Source organism: Arvicola amphibius, chromosome 11 (assembly GCF_903992535.2).
Source record: "Arvicola amphibius chromosome 11, mArvAmp1.2, whole genome shotgun sequence".
NCBI lineage: Eukaryota > Metazoa > Chordata > Mammalia > Rodentia > Cricetidae > Arvicola > Arvicola amphibius.
This window is the reverse complement of record NC_052057.2, coordinates 122,884,630-122,907,951: the sequence shown is the minus strand read 5'-3', so window position 1 is coordinate 122,907,951 and position 23,322 is coordinate 122,884,630. Positions and strand designations below refer to the sequence as shown.

Here is a 23,322-nt window from a genome sequence, read left to right as displayed (position 1 = left end):
AAGAAGAACATCACAATGATGTTGGGTCAGGAGGCAAGAGGGGGTTCAGAAAGATTTCAAAACAATCAAAAGGTCCTGTTGGAAAACAGCTATGAGTGTGGAGGTGATGAAACGTTGTGGACATAGCTGAGAACAGCTGTAGAAAATGAAAAATGCATGTATTATTAAGGCTGTTACTATATTGCAGATATTTTGGCCCCTTGTTTGTTGGAAAATGGCTGTCCCAACAGTCTAGAGTCCTGCATGTCTGTTCCAGATCTCCCACCTGAAAAAAACGATGTGCAGGAGACTATCCATAGTGGTCACAGAGCTATCTTCTTTGGAGACAAAGCTGTTTTGGGTCTTCACACTTTCCTGAAAGTTCTTTTATGGATTTTGTGTTGTTTTTAAAACTCTTTCTTCTTTTGCCTTAAAGCAAAAACCTAACGGGTTTTCTGATTTGCTCTTTTTTTTCTCTCTCTTTCTTTCTCTCTCTCTCTCCCAGAAATGGGCTCAGATTTCAGAAGGAAAAGTATTTTTAAAAAAATTAAGAAGAAACTTTTCTTCTATATTTCCTCTTCTTCAGTTAATCCTGAAATTTTACTGGGCATTGAGCGTGCAGAGGAAAGGCCTACAACTGAATGACAAAGAAAGACAGAGGACTGAAGAACAGCAGATACTGTGCCTCATGGAAGCTTCTCCATGAATGTATTTCCACTCATGTGCAGGACCAGGAACCCTCTAGGTTTGGAAGGTCAGCCTCGAATCAGGCTGCCACAAGCCTGCTCCTAACTAGGAAACAGCATAACAGCTCTTGTCTTGAATCTCAAGTTACCACAAACTCCTGGAAAAGAAAGAAAAAAAAGATATCCCTACATCACACCCACTCTTGCATAGAGCGTTTACAGTACAGTATGTGGCGGGGTGTTCCTTTCCTCTTGAACTGGAACACAGTGTAAACCAATACAAGAAGGCATAAGGCCAAGATGCAGGGAATGACAATAGCTATGGCTTTCACAGTGCTGGCTGTGTTGTCCAGTTTGATGACAATGTCTACATCATCTGGTGGACTGAGTCCTTCTTTATCTCTGTCTGCTGGTCCATCACAGCCCATAAAATCCTTGAGGATGGATCTTGGATACCCAGGTTCTACTTTGAGTATCTGGTTGTTGAATTTCCAATACTCCTTTCCTTTGTAGAAATAGGTAAAGCCTGGGGAGAAAACATACATACACAGATACGACTTATTTGTGATTGTGTATATGCACATGCTAATGAAATAGACTAATTCCCCAAACATGTGTTTTAAGATCTTAAGTCCTTTAAATTTCTAAAGGAAAAAAAAATAACAAAAAGCACAACCCTCAGTTCAACTGTATTACAAAGACTCTAGGTGCTGCATTCCAGGATAGTTTCTCTCTCTCTCTCTCTCTCTCTCTCTCTCTCTCTAGAGAGATTCTCTCGGAGAAGAAGAAAGAAACACGAAGAAAGAGAGAAAGAGAAGGAGAAAGTCTCTCCCGAAACTCCCTCTCCTTCCTCCCCCTCTCCTTCTCCTCCCTCCTCTCCTTCTTCCTTCCTTCCTTCCTTCCTTCCTTCCTTCCTTCCTTCCTTCCTTCCTTCTCACCTTTCTTCCCTTCTTCCACGTGTCTCTTCATACTTGAGAAACGGTCTAAGTATGGCCCCCAAGCTGGGCTAGAACTCTTTAGAGAGAGCAGGGTGGCCTCAAATGTAGGGTAATTATTTCTCTTGCTTCAGGCTTCCCAATGCTTGGGTTTCAGTTGTATGCCATCAAGCCTGGCTTGTATGTTCTAAATTTAAGAAGTCTGTGCCTAAAATACATGGTGGCAGGTTATCTATACCCATTCCTAAATGTGGACTGTAAATAGGGTATCATCCTTTTTTTTTTGGGGGGGGGGCTTATAGGAGTACTATCACATAATTCACATCAGAATCACAATATTAACTGTTATCATGGAATTGCTTTAAAAATTAAACCATTGCTGATCCTCAAACTGCCACTGAGGAGACTGTTTGATGTGCAATAAATAAGTTTCTCACCTATTCACACCTCAAGGCACATTTTCAACATCTTAGTATCGGTATATTTTGTGCTCTTCTTAAATAAGAGGTTCCCCTTTGTTATTTGGAGAAGTCATAACACATTGTATATATTTTATTTTGTTTATTGGTAATTTTAACAAGCAAGCATGTATTTGTAGCATGTATGCACTAACCTCATTTCTGGCTATAATTCATTTCTCCTTTGTCTTTTTTTCCATTTGTTATTTCCATTTGTCATACCTACTTATGCACACCTTATGGAATTTTAAAATTTATTATTAATTTTTAAGAGTAATTGGAAAATAGATCACTATTTTGTCTTAAAATTACTGAGTAATAATTCTAGTTCATCTTTGAAGAGTTAAATAGGAAGTTTCAAATAATTCAGTAATCTATGATGCAAAATATTGTGGTTAAAAATAATATATGTTTTAAGTTCCTAACATACCTTGTGAATTTTCTTAAAAATGTTTTCCAATATTTTAAGATGTGTACCCAGTGAAGTTTCTCATTGTGCTACTTGGACTTGGTTCTTGTTTTTAGGTAAAACTAAAAACTAAAACAAACAAACAAGCAAAAACACAAAACAGCAACAAGAACAACAACAAAAAGCCCATAAAAATGCTGCAGTAATTTAAAAATATATTTAAAGAGTTACCTATTTTGAACAGAATGTTACAGCTTAAGCGTTCAAAATTATGATTGTTATTGTATGTTATTATTATGGAAGAGTTACATTGTTAAAAGCACCGTTTTTATCTTTCTTAACTGTTCCACTATTAATCTCCTGTTTTTATTTTTTGACAGATACTAAGGTTAAGAGGCAAAGCCATATGACTAGAACCAAATAAGACTTAAGCACTTTCCCACAGCTAGAGCTATAACACATGACTTTGCTTTGTAAACACCACTGGGCAGATGGGGGTCAGTTCCAAGATAAAGAATTCTGCAAACTCAGGAAATTTTAGGTATCACTGGTTACTTCATATAGGGAATTATTTGGTTCAGTGCTGTAAAAGTCGGCAGTGGCTTTTAACTCGGAAGTAGAGTTATTCAGTCATAGCGACTTGCCAATGAGAGCAGGAGCATATAGACTCAATTCATCCTGCAAGGGAACTAGTATCACTGTAATGAAACCCTGTGTACTTATTCAGCAAGTCAGGATGAGGAGTGCTGAGGGAACTGTCAGGAACAGACGAGAAATGCCATTGATTCATAATTAGGTGAACGTACTGCTTATGGCTATAAATAGGAGAGTAACAGCCACAAGTATCCTCATCTCTAGTTTTTAGCAAAGACTAATTACTATAAAGGTAATAACAGCACAGCAAAGTTCAGAAGAGGCCTCCTTCCAGAATGACCAGCCTAAAATTTTAACTTTACATTAACAAACTCCAACCATGGGAATAGAATTTACACTTACTGAATATATTGTTAAATAATAAAGTTTCTCAGTAGAACTAAAAGAGGTAGTCTGAAATCTTTGTAACAGACATACGTCAAATTTTGTTTGTGCTCTAATCATCTGTAATAATTTAGGTTAAAATCCATTTATGAAGTACCATTTGAATAAAATTTCAACTGTTTCACTCACTAAAAAATACCATTGCTATTGTTCTATTACTGTGTTATGCTTATGAAGAAAACTTTTAAGAAAAGAATCAATGAGAGGGAAGTATAATTTTATATTGCTTTCATTTATATTTGCTTTAATTTATTGGATTATTTTCTATTGATTTATCCTCACAAAATAACGAAACATTTATAACAACAACAAATATCCTTTCAAAGTAACTTGGAACATTTCTAGGTTAGACCTTGTGTTGCATTTTCTCCCTCTTTCTTATTTGTTTACATGATATTAATTAGTGTTAAAATAAATTAATGGATAGACTGAATCTCTTGGTTGGACAAATGAATTTGTGAACTATGCTTGATACATAGCAAGCATTCATATAGCATCAGTCATATTTCATGGCTGATTAAAGGAAAAATTAAAATTAATACTTAGATATTAGATGTGACATGTTTCATCTAGTAACAAAATTTGAAAAACATTAAATTTGAAACAGTTATAAATTTGTGGATTAAAATAAATGGGAAATTTTTAGCAGCAGATTTTGAAAATGATTATTAAACTAGAGAAATAATTTAATATCCTAACTTCTTTGATTTATGATTGTCAAACATAACATTTAGGGCTTAATGTTGTTTCTTATGATGACAGCCATGGTCTGACAGTGTTGAGGGGACTTTTCAACTAAACATGGATTACCAGAGAGTGCTATTGAAATTGGCTGAACTCAGGACAGAGTTGTTGGGACAAATTCCTGTCTCGCACACACTTGATGTATTTTTCATTAATTTTCATAGCTATAAATATCACATTATTAAATAATAAACATTCCTCAGTAGTAAAGTACTACTTATACTTTTTCTAATTAACTTAAATAAATATAAGTAAATTAAATTTGAAATTACCCAGGGAGTAATATTAGATGCAAATTTTTAAGAAGAAAAATATAAATTATATATATGAATATATATAATTCATAGCTCTAGCACAATAATTTCAAATTATTTGATTTAACATAAAACAATGTGATATTAAAATAGGAAAATCAGGAGCTGAGTCTATTTTGTGTACCATTTTCTTTGTGCACAAAAGCTCCCTGGGGTGATTCAGGGATCCCCTTCCAGATGGTGATGGGCTTGGGATAGCCCGGGTCCATGGTTTTCATTTCTTCACTATATCTCCAATATCTAAAATTGAACAAAAACAATAATACATATATGAAATAAAATCACTCATGGAAGTATACATTTTCATAAATGCTTGCTGTATGCTTATGTACTTCTTAATTTAAAAACAGATTAAAATCACTGGAATACAATTTAACATAAAAATTATTTTCTGTCTTCTGCACTTGATGAAGGACTCTCATTAGTTAATAAAGAAACTGCCTTGGCTTTTTGATAGGGCAGGATTTAGATAGGTGGAGTAGACAGAACAGAATGCTGGGAAGAAGGGAAGTTAGTTAGATGCCATGCCTCTCCTCTCTGAGACAGACGCCATGAAGCCAGCCGCCTGGTCATACATGCTGAATCTTTCCTGGTAAGCCACCACCTTGTGGTGCTACATACATTACTAAATATGGGTTAAAGCAAGATGTGAGAATTAGCTAATAAGAGGCTGAAACTTATGAGCCAGGCAGTGTTTAAAAGAATACAATTTCGGTGTAATTATTTCAGGTGTAAAGCTAGCCAGGTGGCGGGACGCAGCCCCGCCACTCTATCTACATGCACTGTATTATTATCTATATCCTTCATATGGTAAAAGGAGTGTTCAATCTTTTAAAGTTATTAACCATAGTAAGTGCATAAAGCTATGTAAGTAGACTTTTAATCCATAAGGCTGCAACCAACCATCATGTATACACCTATACACGCACAGATGGACACATATACATGTTGAATCTTGATGGTCCTAAAGATATAATCCTGACCAAAACAGACAAGATCTTGCTTTTATTAACACTGGAATTTTAGACATATGATTATATATACAACAAATGAAATCACCAATGAAGATGTAAAATTAATAGAAGCTATTAACTGCCATGAAGAGAACAAGGCTTAAAATATTATAAATATATAAAACATTAGAAAGCAAGTATATTGTGAAAAAATTGATATATGAGGTAAGAATTCAGGGGACAGCAAATATAGGAGGAAACAGTGAAGAAGCAGTAGAGAGGGAGGAGGAGAGAGGGAGCAGGAGAGAGGGGACAGGAGTACGGAGCAGGAGAGAGGGGGCAGGAGAGAAGGGGCAGGAGAGAGGGGACAGGAGTACGGAGCAGGAGAGAGGGGACAGGAGAGAAGGGGCAGGGGAGAAGAGGCAGGAGAGAAGAAGCAGGAAAAAATTGGAACTACTTAGTACTCTCTAATGGTTAATGATAATTCTCAACTTGACTGACACTCCAACTAGATCTCTGGGCATTTTTAAGAGATGTAAATTTTTTAATCACTCTAATTGTTGTTGGTGTGTGAGTATTCTCTGAGGAGGGGACCCTGTGCAGTATAAAATAAAGAATACAAGTTAAGAGTTGCACAGGCTTGCTCTCTTTTCTTTACCAGCAATGCAATGGGACCAATTGCTTCAGTCACACAACGCTTTTACTTTTCCTACACAGTGATGAGTGTTTGAAATGTTAGACAAAATAAATTTTGCCAGAGTGTTTTTTAATCACAGCGACAGGAAATGAAACTAGACATAATCTAAAGATCACCCTGAGTAAATATTTCATAGAATTTAAACTCATACATAATTGTTTCCTGCATTGAACCAAGAATAATTTGGGGCATGGAAAATAAGGCACAAACTAATACTATGGATATAAAAAATATTTTCCCCCGCATATTCAACATATAGATTGAAGAACATACTTTGCAATTGGCATAGGATTAAACTTTATTTAGGATTTTCATTTGCATGATAAATAATGGAATATCACACATGCACTCATTTTCAGATGGTATAAAAGTAAGTTAAAAGTGAATTGTAAAGGGCTAAATTAGAATTATGGTGATAATTTAAAGTCCTACGGATAACATGATTACTTAATAACATCTTAAATAATTCTAACATAAATGCTTAGAAATCAGATTAGTTTCCTGACAACTCTCAATATGACAATATCTTCACTTTATACAAGTTATTATGCCTATAGAGCGATTCTCTCAATGTATTACTTTATTACACTTAATTCCTTCAATGCTCTCTTGTTATGTTGTACATTAAGTCCTCTGTGATGAAGTTCAGACTATGACCATCGCAACTATGGTGTCCGGCTGAACCAGTGACACAGTACTGGCACCCAAGTCATCTTGCGCTGTTTTAATAACAAAGTTTAAATTTAAACTAACTCTTCAGTCTATAGCTCAGCATGGTGTGGGGCCATGCACTTGCTAGTACTTTCCTAGACACCTATGACAATGATGCTGGCCAGTCTTACTCTGTATTTTCCTTCAAATACTGGTGTTTGTTTGTTTTGGTATAATTTCTCTTCCTCCTGAGTATTCCTAGAACACTCATTCATGAATATTCATCCAAACACCTATATCACAGGCTATGGAACATTCATAGCAATTATATTTCCAGAAATTATTTAAGGAGTGCAAATTTTTATTACAAACTACATGTAAGAATATAATTCTGGGTGAACTTGTCAAAATAAATAAACTTGGCTTCTCCTAGCAACGAGTGGAAAGTAGAATTGCAGATCATTTTGCAATTTGAAGAAGTGAATTTAGGATTAAATCCCTATGTTATCTGTTGTATGTCAGCTTTGATATACAGCTCACAGTCTTGAATGGGATAGAACTGTTCAACCCTATCCACGGTATCTTGCAAAAATTTTGGCACTGATTAACACGGGTGCATATTCTAATTTCATAGATATTTTCAACATTAGCAAAATAGTCAATTTTTTTTCTCATGAAAGCTGAACTTATGAGTTCATTAACAACTAAAAAGCATATTCAGACATTAACATTGTAAATAAAGCAGGTTAAAAGATTTTAAAGCTAGGTCTTTTCACAGAGAAATCTTATAATACTGTGTCAAAGTAACCTTTTGGCCTGTTATTATAAAGATTATAAAAGGCATTATAGCCTTTTCATCTGCGTTGATAGTTATGTCTATTGTATAATTCTTATTTTAAATAGGCAAATCATCTTAAGACTTACTTTTATTTATTTGTTTGTGTTTGTGTGACTGTATGCTGCATGTGTATAGGGATCTGTATAGTCCAAAAGGGGCATGAGGAACACAGGAGCTGGAGTTACAAGTGTTTATGAACCATCTAATGTATATGCTGAGAACTAAAGTTAGAACTTTGGAGGAGAAGAAAGCACCCTTAACCACTGCACCAACTCCCCAGCATAACTAGGTCATTATTTGAGAAAACATATTTAGTCAATACTTCAAAATAGTCATTAACAGAAGTATTAATTAGTTTTCAGGCATACTTATTGATCACACCCAAAGAAACAAGTTTTATATGCAATACCATATAAAATTTAATTTTTTAAAATAAAATTCATATTAAAAAATCCTTCCTATGCTAAGAAAAGAAAAAAAAAACAAGAAATACAAAGTTTTGGAGAAACTTTAGTTTCAGTGATAAATTATGTGTTACTGAATTCCAGACTGAAATCCAGGTTTACCCAGATGTCATTCCACATGACTGTGACGTTTCATCATCTCAGCACTCATGAATCTTGGTCTCCTCATAATCTCACTGTACTGGTTCATGGCATTTTCCAATACGAAAACAATCAAGGCTATTGGTTTGTTTATAGCTTATTATTCACGTCTTCCAAAGGAATATAAGTGCCATAGTTTATAATAGGAGCTTTGGGTTAAAACAGGAGCCTTGTGATCTTCACTACTATGATGTTTTTATTATTTAGGATCCATCATTTAGTATGTGTTAAAATTAATTTGAGACAAACTAATAGTGGCTTGGTTAGGACCAATATAGTGGTCTTAGAGATGATGGCACTGAATTTATTGAAAATGAATGGGCTGTCTCATATTTATGTTGTCTCCATTGACATTTAGAATTAGGTTAAGGTTGTTGTAGTGGTTTATGCCAATAATTTAGGGAGTTGACCTGACAGGGCCCACAGTGACCATTCTTGACTAAAGGTCAGAGAGTTAAAACTTCTGTTTCTTGAAGGTTATTGTCAACAGGTGTGGCTAATATTCAGACCTGGTATTTCCGGTATTAAGAAGTAGATCTGTTTCTACCTCAAAGGTTCCACCTTGATGTAGATTAGAGAGTTCTGCTCTCTCAAATTTGTTGTCAACAGGTGTGGCTAATATTCAGACCTGGTATTTCAGAACTAGTTCTGTTTATACCTCAAAGGAAAGGTTAAGGATCCAACTTAGTTCTTACTGCCTTAAGGGAGTAGGAATAACAATGGATTTCACTCAGGGAGTGGTTTGCCTACTGAATGTTTTAGTCTAGGCGTGAGTGTTACTTGTCTTGTTCTGGTAACCAAATGTTTAACTAAGAATGTAGCCCATAATCCTTTAACTGGTCTCTTCACTCCTTGTATCATGTTAATGCAATTTTATCTTACTCCTACCTTTTAGGGTCGGGGGGGGGGGGTGTCTTTAAGTAAATGGAAATTAAATGCAGGCAGTTTTTAATATTCACTGGAACTCCCTCCGGATAATATCCTATGCTTCTGTTTGTTATTTTTTACTTGACTCTTCCTTCTCTTTACTTATTTTTCTAATCCCCATGCGCCTACCCAGTTAAGTGGCATCCTTGTGGAAGCTGGTCTCTAACACTGAGATTTCAAGTTCAAAGTCAACCTAGGCCACAAGGGAGAACCGTATTCAAACAAAAACAACAAAATAAGAAACTATGTTGTCAATCTGCAGATTCACTATTATGGTTATTCTGTTCTAACAAAGTTCCTCATCTATTTTATTCACATCAGCTTTTACTCTGTGGAGTGCTATCTACTTTCTTTGATTGTAGTTTACATGCCTTTGATGGATCATTTTGTTAGTGATTCATTTAGAAATATTTTAGGAAAGCCCTGAATTTATTATAGTGAATTGTAAAGTAGGAGAGTTTGCAACAAAAAATTAATCCATATGAAAGTTAAAAACACAATACATCTATAAATGGACATTTTTATCCATGGAAACCAAATATCAAATCTTATCTTTTTTTCAAGTAAAGTTAAATGCTTAAACTCTCTTGCAAGTAAAGTTTGTAAAGTTTAAAATAAAATTTATAGTCTAAGTTATTTTTCTCCTAAAGTAGTGGACATATTCTAGGATTATTTTATGTAATAACAGTAACACAAATTTTGCTGCCGAGTTGGAAATTCAAGTCCTATTTCTATATCTGTGTATATTTAATAAATTTACTTATTAAAAGATGTACAATGGCATATTATGGCCCTTTATTGACAGGGAAAATAGAGACTCACAGTTTGGCCCAGCTACTAATAATTCAGCGGAAATTAAAATTTTCATTTCTATTAATTTTTGTATTTAACATTAGGTTAATAAAAATTCAACTTCTTATTTTGTCTATACAGCATAGAGTACCAACTCATGTCATAGGTAGAACAATTTACTTGTATTCTATGGATCTCATTAACAATGCTATGAAAAAGAAATCAGACTTAATAAGAAAACTGTGAGGGAACGTTATACTTCCATTGATGAGTTATTAATATTTCACATTATCTGCGTGCTAGTATCTTAAGACATTACTTCTTAAGAAACAGAACCCATTTTATAATGTTTTTTCTTAGTTCTACTTTGCAGAACTGTTAATAAAATAAAATTATTGGAAAATGATAGTATTTATATGTAAAGCGAAAAAATACTCTGAACGTAAAACTAAACAAATTTGTGTTAACAATTATTTCTTCTAAAAATAAGTAGCTACAGAAAATCTATAACAAGGAGATACGATGCATGTATATGTGTGTTTACACATATATTTATTTAGAGCTTACATAGCATGTTAGAATCATGGGTAAAGGAACAATGTAGTTTATTGGACATGTCTATATTCATAACTGAGTTATATTAGATGAATGTAGTCAATGAAAATTCATCTTAAAAATATTATATAAAATACACTGTCAATCTTTCTGGATAACTCTTGTGTGTGTATATGTCATTATTTACAGCAATATCAATCATTGACTGTGGACCTGACTTTATAAATCACTAAGTAACTGCTAATGTGTGTGTCTGCAGTGTGTCACACACATACTGACCTGTCGCCTTTGAAGAAATAGGTTTTGCCAACATCTTCCCACCAAATGGCAGAATCAATACCGTGAGGGGGAATTCCATTCCCAAGGGTAACCAAGTCGTGAGGGTAACCTGGTTGAAGAGTTGTATCCTTGAACACCCAGTATTTGTTACCTGTATGAAATAAGTGTAGGTACAAAATGTGTTAGTGAAACATCAATTATAAAGTACCTACCTGTCATGTAAACTACTATGCAAGAGACCCTGGAAATAAGCCAGTCATAGTCACACTGCACACATCACTTATGCCATACCCTGTAACCATTTCTTACTTCACAGAAAATTGATCTCAACCTGACATTTAACTGAAACTTTCCCTTTGAGGGCCATCAATAATTCCAGTTAAATGACTCTTCTGTGTGATGATTTGAATGAGAATAGCCCCCATAGGCTAATACATTTGTTTGTTTAGTTCCCATGGGTAAATTTTTGGAAAAGTATGTAGGATTAGGAGGTGTGACCTTGTAGGAGTATCTGTGGCCTTTTTGGAGGAAGTATGTCGGTTGGGTCTACTTTAAGTTTTAAAAACCCATGTCAGACCCAGTAGCTCTACCTTTTGCTGCAAAATCAGGATTTAAAGAAGCTCTCAGCTATTTCTCCAGCCTGCTCCCTGTCATGATAATGAAGTAAGGCCCTGAAACTGCAGGCCCCAGTTAAATGCTTTCCTTTATAAGATTTGCATTGGTGATGGAGTCTTTGCATTACAATAGAACATAACTAATATATTCAATCTTATCTGTAGATTAAATTCACCACTTAAAGTAGCTTCTTCCTTAAGCAATTAGGAAGCCGTTTTATCTTGTTCCTTCCCCCCCCCCCGCTCTCTAGCTTTTGTTTTCTTAACATTAATTATTTCTTTTTTCTTACTATAATTCTGGGTTCTCAGATTGCTATTTTGAAGGTTTTGAGGTCTTTGGGATGTGGGGTCTGGTTGGCTGAAATAGGCCTGTTAGTCTCATTACATCCACAACCAAGAAGAGCAGAGAGAGAGAGATGAATGCATGCACCCTCTCCTGTACTCAGCCTGTTCTCTATCCTTATGTAGTCCTAAATCAAAACCCAGACAATAGTGCTGCCCACAGAGGAATGGGTCTTCTCATACCCATTAACAAATAATCCAGACATCTCCCCAGAGACATGCCTTTAGGGCTATCTGACCTAGCCAATCCCTCACTGAATGTTTCTTTTCAAGGGGAATCCAGGTTGGGTAAACTTGGCAATTAATATTAACCACTATCTACTTCTTAATCTTATTAAGGCAGCTGTCATAAAACTTATTCAGATGATCACAACATAAACTGTGTTCACTATCTTTTCATATTGATGGTATCATTATAGTCAACTGATTTCTCAGTCACTAAAATTTGTTCATTGTAGGCCACTCTAATTGTCAGTAATACAAAGCCTTGCTTTTGTCTCTTCTAAAAAGCAAGGACTCTGTAACTTTTTCTCCATATGCTCCCTCTACACTAAAAAAGGAGGAGGAGGAGGCAAAAACTCAGGAACGCAACTGCACTGAAAGAGAAAAGAGGACGGAGTAAATCAGAGCTGAGCTGTGAATGAATGAGATACCAGGTGCTCACTAGAGAGAGAGAGTATATGCAGTTCCTGGTTGTGAGTTATCACGTCTTCTCCCTCTCAAGCTCAGTTAATCCATTTGAGCTTTTCTAATAACTAAACAAGGCATCTCTTTATGAACTTTGTGCATCCAAATTCTATATGAAGTATGACATGCATTTGAGCGTCCAAATCTTGGAATCAGAGTCCTGGCTTTTAGACAACATACCATGCTGTCTTCTAGCCAGGTTCCTTAGTGACTCGATGACAGCTCTGTAGCTTGTTCTATTTCAAATCTCTTTCTTTTCCAGCTTGCCTCTAGCTATCTTCCTTCTGTTCATAATTTTTAAGGCACTAGAAAAGTTCTCCTAAACTTTATAATCCAGTTTTGTGTCTAAAATTATTACTTTTTTTCTAATTGTTCACAAGGTAGAATTTTAATGCACACATGTGACATTTCAAGGCTCCTTTCAACATCATTTGCTTACCTCACCTAAAAAATAAAGTGAGGTAATCCCTTCAGTATATATTTGGGTTATTTTGTTGAAGCACCCTTCCTACATGGCATGGTTTGCTTATATTGCCCGAGTGTCTAGGCTTTATCTTTACCATGATACTACCTAAATGATATGTCTGCTATTAGCTTTGAATCTTGTTAGCAAACCTGGAAGATGGATCTTACCACAAATAGCATGTCTGAGCTCACTACTGTGATAAAAGACTATGCAGATGCTATATTTAATGGTGTGTTGGGAAATGTCATCATAGAATACATGCTTTCCCCAGATTCTTTTATGTCTGGACATTTTAAAGTAGGTGTCTCACCCAATGTCCAGATCAAATCTTTGACAGAGTAACGAGGTAAAAAAAATAGAAAGAACTGTTTCATTGCACAAGTCTTCTCTAATCCACGTCTCTTTCACCGTTAGAATAGCACAGTTAAAACGACAGAGGAAAACTTCTAAAAGGTCCAGCCTACTCCCCTATGCGTAACCTTCCTACATCCTTTCTCTTCATCCTGATTCTAATTAGGAGCAGACCTGTGGCTACAATGCCCTCCATGCCAGCTACCGAGAGTGTCTTTGGTCAACTGAGCTCCACCGTGACTTTCCAGTAGAACATTCTATACTTTATAAATATGTGTCTTGGCAGTTTTGAACTTTACTCCTTTCATGACAATTTCTTCACCCTTTTCCCATATTCACAGTGGGTGAACACACAGAATGAAGTGTTCAGAGAAGTTTTCTTTACATTTGTCTCAAGAGAGAATAACAAAGTGTTGTTGATTTTATATAAAATTCTTATTATTCTACTAAAATCTTTTCTTGTATTTTGTGATTGCATGTGATATATATATATGTATATTTATATATACATATGCATATTTATATGTACATAAGATGTGTGTGCATGCACATGTGCTTACTTGTTCAAATATGTGATTTCGGTGGCCATATTCCAAGACCCATAGGACAACCTCAGGCGTTGGTCCTACCTTTCACCTTGTTTGAGACTGTCTCTGTGTGCCTCTGTGTATGCTCAGTTATTTTAGCCTGTGAGATTGCAGGGTTTTCCTGATCTCCTTTCCCTTTCCTCTCGGAGCATTTGTGGTACAGGTCTCTGGTTTTGCATGAATTCTGAGGATCAAAATTCAGGTCCTTACACTTTTTACACTTTTTTTGGCTTTTGAGAGTGGGGAAGACAGCTCAGTGAGCAATGTTTCTAAATCTACATGATGGAAATGCTTTTGATTGGACCAATAGTTTTTATCATACAAAGGGGAATAACCAGTCCTTCCCTTTGAATGAGTAAGACATTATATAGAAGATCATGACTCAGTCTTCCTGTTAGGAAAAACCAAACAATACTTTTTAAATGAATTAAATGTCCTTGGAAAAAATAAAGTAAAACAAAAAACCTTAACAGCACTTGTTGTCAGGTTACAGGATGCAATCCCAGGAGTTATACACCAAAGACTTTATGGAGATACCATGACTTTGACTGCTAGGTCTTTTGATCTAGAATCAAGGAAATCTCAATTGATAATGAGTGCCAGTACTTAAATTTTCTGTGTGTTTATTAAGGATTTACATCATAATTCCTTCTGTATCTTATTGAGTTAGAATTTTCACATGACAAAACCCAAGTGACTTGGTCTATTTTATAGTTGGTATTGGAGTGATTTATAGTCAACTCTCTTTGTTTTGTATATAAGAGTAGCTTTTTGTTTATGTTATCATCAGGGTGCCCTACATCAAAGACCCTAATACCTGTGATGCAGAATTAAAGCTTTTGTTGGATTTGAAATGACAGTTGCAGGTTCTGGTAGAAGTGGGAAAAGTGACCTTAGTGACACTGTATCGGAGGAATGCAAATGAGAATATCAAGTCAGAATAAAGACAGAGAGGTATGGTAAGTAAAAACGATAACCAGAAATACGGGGAGAGAAGACCTTACAGATTGGAACCCGCGGGCATTTCATGGGAATCATCACCCCCATCCAGTCACGATCTGCTAGTGAACAGTCTGTGATAGCCACTGACATAGCAGGTTTGCTGCAGAAGCAACACACGTGCATGTAATAATAATCTCAACTTGAGAGTAGTGGGAACATGGGGCAAGTTTGAGGGAAGGTAGCTAGGAGGGTCCACAGGGAGGAAAGGGAAGGGATAATAATGCAATTCTATTTTACTTGACAACATATTTAAAAACAAGACCAAATCTAAAAGAAACAAGCAATCCCTGGAATCATAGGATCCATTAAGAAGAAAGCATACAGGATGTAATATCTTTGAAGCAGAGATAAGAATACAAATTGAGGAGGGACTGGTTTTCAAAACACAAAAATCTTAGAGCCAGACACAGTCATATGTGCTTTTAGTTGCAGCATTCTGGAGACAGAGACAGGTTGATTTATGATAGTCTGAAGCCAGTCTGGTCTACCTGGTAGGTTCTAGGAGAGCCGAGGTTACTTAGTGAAATTTTGTTTTTAAAAATTAAGATTATATATTAGGTTTAACATATTTATTTTAATTGAGAAAATGTTAAAGGGTTAAAATGTTGGCAATAAGTTTATTTTTTGGTTAAATAGTTGTACGCTTGGTTAGTGAAGCATTTAGCAGGTTTGAAGTAGATGAGGACAGTGACAGATCTACCAAATACAAGCTGTGAGATCATGGGTAAGTCACTATGTATTATGTAAACATAACATATAATATATATAACATAATATAAACATAAACTGACACTTCTTATTCAGCATTTTGTAAATAGTTAGGTGTTTTTCTTTTTTTTAATTGATTTTATTGAGGTATACATTTTTCTCCGTTCCCCTCCCTGCCTTTCCCCTCCCCTTCAACCTTCTTCTATAATGCCCATGCTCCCAATTTACTCAGGAGATCTTGTCTTTTTCTACTTTCCATGTAGATTAGATCCATGTATGTCTCTCTTAGGGTCCTCATTTTGTCTAAGTTCTCTGTGATGAGGAATTGTAGGTTACATTTCTTTGCTTTACAGCTAATAGACACTTATGAATGAGTAATGATATTTGTCTTTCTGAGTCTGGGTTACCTCACTCAATATGATGTTTCCTAGATCCATCCATATATATGTTATTGCTTATTATTTAGGATATGGTTTAATTTCATTTTTCTCAATTATATATCAGAGTTCATGAATAAACACCTAAATTCTGAAAGTCAAAAAAAATCTTTGAAGGATTTATTTTTGTAGGTTTTACAATATTTTCAAACTTTAGGCCAATGTGTTAGCCACTGGAGTGAGAAGCTCAGGACTTCCTTGAGGAGAACTTTTCCCACCAGATGAGCAGCTCCCTCTGAGAAGCTTAATAGGTTTTTTTGACAATCTTTCTGACCTCCCAAGCCAGTGCTATTCATAGAAAATGTAAATAAAGGGATGCCATGAAAGTTTTTGAAAGTGAGGAAAGATTTTAGACATGCAGGTAATATTGATGCTAGAAGACTGCAGTTTGAATTATAAATAAAATTAACAATAATTTAAAATCTTAGATTTTTGAAAAATCATACGGTTAAATATATAATATCATTGGAAATTTTAAGTTATCAACTACCAGATTTTATTGTACATGTGTTCCTGGGTAAGACCAATAAAACAAGGAGATTTAAAACATTAGTATGGCATGTGCCATTGTGCTTTAGACTAAGTTGTTAATATGTATTTTCATTATAGTCTTCCATTTAATTGAAACTTTGTCACAAAATAAAAAAATCTAGAATTTAATTAATATTAATTATTAAAGTAATGCTATTCACATGCTTGATGTGTGTTTTTACATGTAGCAAGGCTCCTGAAGATCTTGTGTAACTTTGTTTTTCAAATAAATGGTGACTGCAGTAAAACAGGAGCAAGGAAGTCAGGTCCGCGGGGGGTGCGCCCGCCCACTGTGACGGTGGGGCCCGATCTAATGGGAACTCACCAAGTCCAGCTGGACTGGTTCTGATGGAGCATGTGATCAACCAGGACTCTCTGAACGTGGCTTACGTGGAGGGCTGACTGAGAAGCCAAGGACAATGGCACTGGGTTTTGGTTCTACTCCATGTATTGGCTTTGTGGGAACCTAGTCTGTTTGGATGCTCACCTTCCTAGACCTGGATGGAGAGGGGAGGACCTTGGACTTCCCACAGGGCAGGGAACCCTGACTGCTCTTTGGACTGGAGAAGGAGGGGAAGGGGAAAAGGGGGGAGTGGGATGGAAATGGGAGGAGGGGAAGAGGTGAAAATTTGTAATAATAATAATAATGGAAAAAATAAAAAGTTAAAAATTGAAAAAAAACTTATAGTAGATTTCTTTTATTCATTGTACTGTGTAAGAAACAGGTTACTTTGATCTCACATGAACTTCATTAGAACTTTTTTTTTTTTTTTTTTTTTTTTTTTTTTTTTTTTTTTTTTTTTTTTTTTTTTTTTTTTTGGTTTTTCGAGACAGGGTTTCTCTGTAGCTTTGGAGCCTATCCTGGAACTAGTTCTTGTAGACCAGGCTGGTCTCGAACTCACAGAGATCCGCCTGCCTCTGCCTCCCGAGTGCTGGGATTAAAGGCGTGCGCCACCACTGCCCGGCTTCATTAGAACTTTTAAAACTCCCAGGAACAATGACTTTTCAGCAGCATTAAAAAAGTGTTGGTTGATTTGAAAAAAAGTAAATATGCAAAGAACAGAAACTATTCTGAAATAAGCGAGCTTGGGCCATTTTTCTGGTATGGTCTATTTTAGACAATCCTATATCTTCTCATTTGCTACAAATCTTTTTAATGTTTTTCTTCTCAAATGTTATGAGCCTCTATTTGTCTTGTTTCAATTCTGTAAGTGCTATTTTTTTTCTGCCTATGGAAATGAAATTGTCAAACATGGCATACCTCTTACAGATATAAAGTGATAGCAAAATTGGAAATTGAGACAAATCTTAAAATGCTTGAGTTTAATGGTGGCTTGTTCTTCATTTAAAAATTTACTTTCTTCTTGGGGGATATTTTACCAGCTCTATTCTCTACATAGATTGTTTTCCATATTATTATTTAATAGCCACTCAGTCAACCTGCCTTGTAATTGAATGTAAACATCTGCCATGATTATGTTCCTCAAATGAGATCCTATGAGATCAGCTGTATCTGTGGATATTGACACAGAATTCTAGAATCACCACAGGGGAATGTACTGCACACTTGATGGCACATTCCATTTCTTATCCTTTTGGACTAAAGATGCCTTCTTATGAACCCAGCGAAGGAATTACATTAGCTACCTAATGTAAAATAAAGGAATAAGGGGAGGACGTTGATCTAGACCCCACAATCACACAAGTAACCCAGTCATCGCATGTAAAACAAATTCCTGTTGAGAACAGCCTGTTTTACGTCCACCCTCATACCCAACTCACACTCACTTGTACATAGTTACCCTGTGGAGCATCACGGCAAGCTGAGTAAGACTTTATGTAATGACTTCCTTTTATTTTATTTACTTTTAGCCATGTATATGAATGTGTGAGGGTCTGTGAATGAGGATGACAGTACAGCGGAGTTGCCATGACAGCTGAGGGGACTGTGAGCTACCTGGTACGAGCACTAGGAACTAAGCTCTGGTCCTCTGCAAGAGCAAGCACTCCACCATGGAGCTCTCTCTAGTCTCTGAAATGACTTCATTTTTTTTAAAGGAAAGAACTGCACACCTGTACATTTAGTAGATTTTAAATACTAAATTTTAAATCATTTAAATTTAAATCATATATATTTTAAAATACTTAAAGTGTTTGTCAACTTCTGTGTTCCTTCATTTCACAAAATCTTAAGGGTTCTTATGAAGAACATATAATTTAATAGAAAAACATAAAATAAAAATAAGCAAAACTAAACTAGGAAATCAGTGAAAATAGGATAGCAATAACAATGAAATATAACATGGTGAGATTGTGAAAAATAAGGTAGCTGACATATTTAATAATGATTACTAATAGAGATTATTATTAGCAAACACATTAAAATCATTTTAAGAGAGTAGTACATAACATTAAATTAAGATTATACATTGTTTTTAATATAGCTTTGCTATATTAATTCCTCACTGTAAAAAGAGCCCTGATACGAGGATGTAAACCAACACAGGAAGTTGCTAGAAAAGGAGAAACTTCTGTGAGGAGCCCTTACTTGGTTATCACTATACCTCCTTATCCATACACATATACCTGTCAAAATATCAAATAACTAAAATACTAATAATTTTATGCTCCTGGATTTCCACAGGCTTGCCCGTGTTCTTTCCCAGTTCACCAAATCTCATCTGTAATCCATGTATTAATCTTGATGGAAGTTTTGTCCACATTCTATTAGTTTTTATTGAGCTTTATAAAATTAAATTGTCAGAATTCTTTGTATGTTCTGGGGACACAGCAGATATATACACACAAGAAACACAGTTTTCTTTTGTACTTTAAACTGTCTTTAAAGAAAAAAATGAAAATCTTTGTGGTTTATGATTCAGTCATTCTGTGTAATTCCGAAGCTAAGTCACAGGTGTCTCCAATACTCATCTAGAGCACTCAGAGAGTCCACTGCTTTCAGCACGAGGATGATGTCACTGTGATTTCATATATGGTCCAAGGTATATATCAGAGTTTATTTGATTTGTGCATAGCTTGCCACGGTTTAGGCAGTGTTTGTTGGAAGGCCCTTTGTTTTCCCCTACTGCACTATTTCTGTAACTTTCAAAGAAATCTCTGAAGAAAAAGATTACTTTTAGATATATGTTTGGGTCTGTTTCTGAACTAGCTGTTCTCTTTCAGTGGTATCTAATCTTCTTTCTTCATGCCAGTGATTTACTGTCTTCAACAGTTGTAAAATATGACTCAAATTGAAGTAATAATCTCCCAGACTCTTTTTGTTTAATGACTCTTCTGTGTATGGATTAGAGTTAGCTCAACCGCTAGTACATATAAAACAACGCAGCCTGGACAAGTTTAAGCGGAACAGCAATGAACCTGTAGATCCACACAGCAACAATATTTGATTGTTTCACCATGAATAAAACATACTTCACCTAAAATTTCTGTTCTTTTGTTTCGTGGAGTTTTGTAATTTATGTGTTACATGTTGTTTTGCAATCAACGCAGAAATATTTAAACTTTTAGATAAGGCCTTTATTTCTATACTAATGTATAGTAGAAAACAATTTCTTGCTTTGCACTATTTTTTTTAGAAGGAAGCACTGACTGCCTTTACCATGAAACACATTTGCAAAGGTATTTGCACACTAGCTCTCCTCAGTAACTCATCATCCTAGCAAAGAGGCTTATCTGCTGTCCAGTATGGTAAAGGAAATGCTTACCCTCAGAAAACAGTTGGGTGTACTTGCTTCTTGTTTAGTTTTCCTGTTCCTTTTTACCCATGAGATGGATTATATGAAGAACGGTTGTCTGGCCTTCTTCGTATCACACCATGGGAGTTGGGTTGTAAGCTACTGAGCTTTTATCTAACTTTTCCCCTCTTTTTTAGGATTTTCCTGCCTTCATCCCAAATACCATGAAAGTAAGACAGGCTAGGTTGTTAGTTTACAAATATCAGAGTCTCTGTCCTTTCATTATTGTTCAAGATATCTAAACAATATTTAAACGTCTACAATCTTGCCGTCTTACAATTTTCACTCACCAATTTGAGAAACTTTTGGTTGCCTGCATCTTACATCTACATAGGCACAAACAGGTCTGCGAATAAAGTTTTCCTTGTTTCTTTGCAACATAATTGCTTTTTATTTGCAACCCTTGCCATTTACACTAGATAGAGGTTTTAAGAACATGATATGTAGGATGTAGGCATTGTTATTTACTACATTTTATGCTTGATATTTTTGTACCTGTAATTATTCTTGAATTTTATTCCAGATCAATTTCATGGTAAATCTTACTTCAGGTCTTATCTTAAATACTTGTAAGGAAGGAACAGCACAGTGATTAGTTTTAAGCAATTAACCCTCCCACCCACCACATCCCCCTCACCAGGCAATTATTGGCTAACTTCCTGAGTATATGTGTGGCTGGAAGCAGAAGGTACTGTCAGCCTTTATCATTGCCAACCTTCTTTGAATATCTACTGGCATCTAATTTCCACTTAAGGCCATTATTTTATTTAAATGTTGATTAAGTAGTGACCATGCAACCAGTACTGTTACATGAAATGAAAATACAGGGGTGATAAAATATAAACAGAATTCATCTTCATGCAATTTATGTTTGAAAGTTTTAGAGTTTTAGGTAACTTAGTCTTTACAAGTGCAATGTGTTGTCCAGAAGGTAATTCAAATATCGTTGTTCTAGACTACAGCTTCCTCACCGAGATTTTTCTAATTGTTTGTTTGTTTTATTTTCTTTCAAATTTTTTTTTCTTTTATTTGGGAGTGGAGTTTGCAAGGGCAGAGGGTGGATATGAAGGGATAGGGGGATGAATGAGATCCAGATGCATGCTGTTGAATCCATAAATAATCAATAAAACATTGCAAAATGATGGCAGCTGCAAGGGTAGTCTGGGGGTACACTTTCTATATGGAAGGAGAAAGAAAGGGGGTGAGCCCTTCCACAAGAAAGTGAGGTAAGGCAAAGTGAACAGAAGCGACACAGCCTGAGGTGCTGCTGTGTTCTCACACTAGTTTATGAGGTAGCTTCCCCTTAGGCAGTGTAGACAGGCAGCACTCTCAGAACAGGCTACGGCTGACTTAGAGTTGCCTTTCCAAAGCCCATGTTTTAATTGCTTTTAACTTCATCATTACCACAAACTATACTTTGATCCTGAGAATAATCACTTGTTTGGCTAAGGTAAGGACAAAGTAGAGTGTGAGAGAAGAAAGTTTCCCTCTAGAACCTATGCCTTCAATATTTACAACCCCAGGTCCTGTTTGGGTGATGTTAGAGGCCACTGAGCCTTTCAATTCCACCTCCTATTTTACTGATAACACTGAAAAATATCAACTTTGCAACACCTTAGGCTTTAAAAAGGCCAAATGATAAAGTAGAGCTATCAGGGAATGTGTTGAGGCACAATAGGAATGGAACCTACTTCTGGTCTGAATGAAGACATGACATTCTAATAAATTCCAAAGATTAGAGCATTGTATATTATTATCTGCTCTCTTAAGAGTTAATTGAGGTAGACCTGCCTGTCAATCACCTGGCCAAGACACCACCTTTCAGGAGGGATTATTCACGTAAGATCATGCTACAAGATGAGAGGAATAATTATCTAGTTAATGAATGATGCACTTGCTCTTCCTGGAACACTTTCCCATGCATCCCGGGAAGAGAGTTCACAGACAGAGAAATGTGATCCGTCTGTTTTTTCTGAGCACCCTGTTTTCCCAAAGTTACTCAGAAAAAAATAACTTTTCCTTTACAAAGTTTCTTTTTTTTTTCTTTTTGATACTGGCCAAAGCCACCAATGCTTTCCCAGGTACTCTGTGCCTTCTTACCCTTTTTGTCTGAAACTACTCCTTCAATCATTTTACTCTGTGACCTGTTTTCAGACATGTGGTTGCCCAATGGTTTCCGTTGTTTCGCTTCTCTCAGTGTCTAATAAAATTGTGCTTATGCTTCCTCCTTAGTATCTCTCTAAGCTATTTTATTAACAAGACTTAGAACTCAATCAGGAACACCAATTTAACTGGTAACAGTGGTGTGCATCCTTGGTTCTCAGTGGGATAATGCATGCATATTTCAGGGACATCTGCTATCAAATAGCAGGAGGGCAATAATATTAAAAATAATCACAGCAGTGGCAGCAGCCATAACAAGAATGCACTGATAACATGCATGTGCCCAGTACTTCACATGTGGTAATAATTTAGCAGTCCAATAATCCTGAGATAGAGAATAGGATGCATCATATTCACCGATAAGTGAAGTAAGCTGAGGCAAGGTATGCCGCCAAATTAATAAAGTTAATAGAAATTTATAAAGATCAACAGAATACCAGAACCCCCATCACTGTATAATTTACCTACCATTCTTTCTATTTTAATCAAGAGATGAACCGCAGAGGAAAAGAATTCAAGCATACATGTTGGAGGGAAGGGGACCGCTTGTTGGTTCCCAGCCGCATAGCCCCGAAATAATCACACAGAAACTGTATTAATTAAATCATTGCTTGGCCCCTTAGCTCTAGATTCTTATTGGCTCACTCTTACATCTTAGTTTAACCCATTTCTATTAATCTGTGTATTGCTACGTGGCTGTGGCTTACTGGCTAAAATTGTATCTGTCTCCATTGGGGGCTACATGGCTTCTCTCTCACTCCTTTCTCCCAACATTCAGTTTAGTCTCCCCTGCCTAGCTCTTTTCTACCCTATCAGGCC

At 35.8% G+C, this 23,322-nt stretch overlaps 1 protein-coding gene across 1 annotated transcript in view; it reads right to left on the bottom strand.

The window, feature by feature from the left end:
• Positions 1 to 856: 856 nt before the first annotated feature.
• Positions 857 to 23,322, bottom strand: part of Mmp16 (matrix metallopeptidase 16) — a 203,579-nt gene continuing 181,113 nt past the window's right edge. The window contains exons 8-10 of the mRNA XM_038348020.1: positions 10,861 to 11,011; positions 4,688 to 4,803; positions 857 to 1,191 (exon numbers count right to left, since the gene is read on the bottom strand). Of these exons, the coding sequence (XP_038203948.1) occupies positions 857 to 1,191; positions 4,688 to 4,803; positions 10,861 to 11,011 (602 nt within the window). The remainder of the gene's footprint in view (positions 1,192 to 4,687; positions 4,804 to 10,860; positions 11,012 to 23,322) is intronic.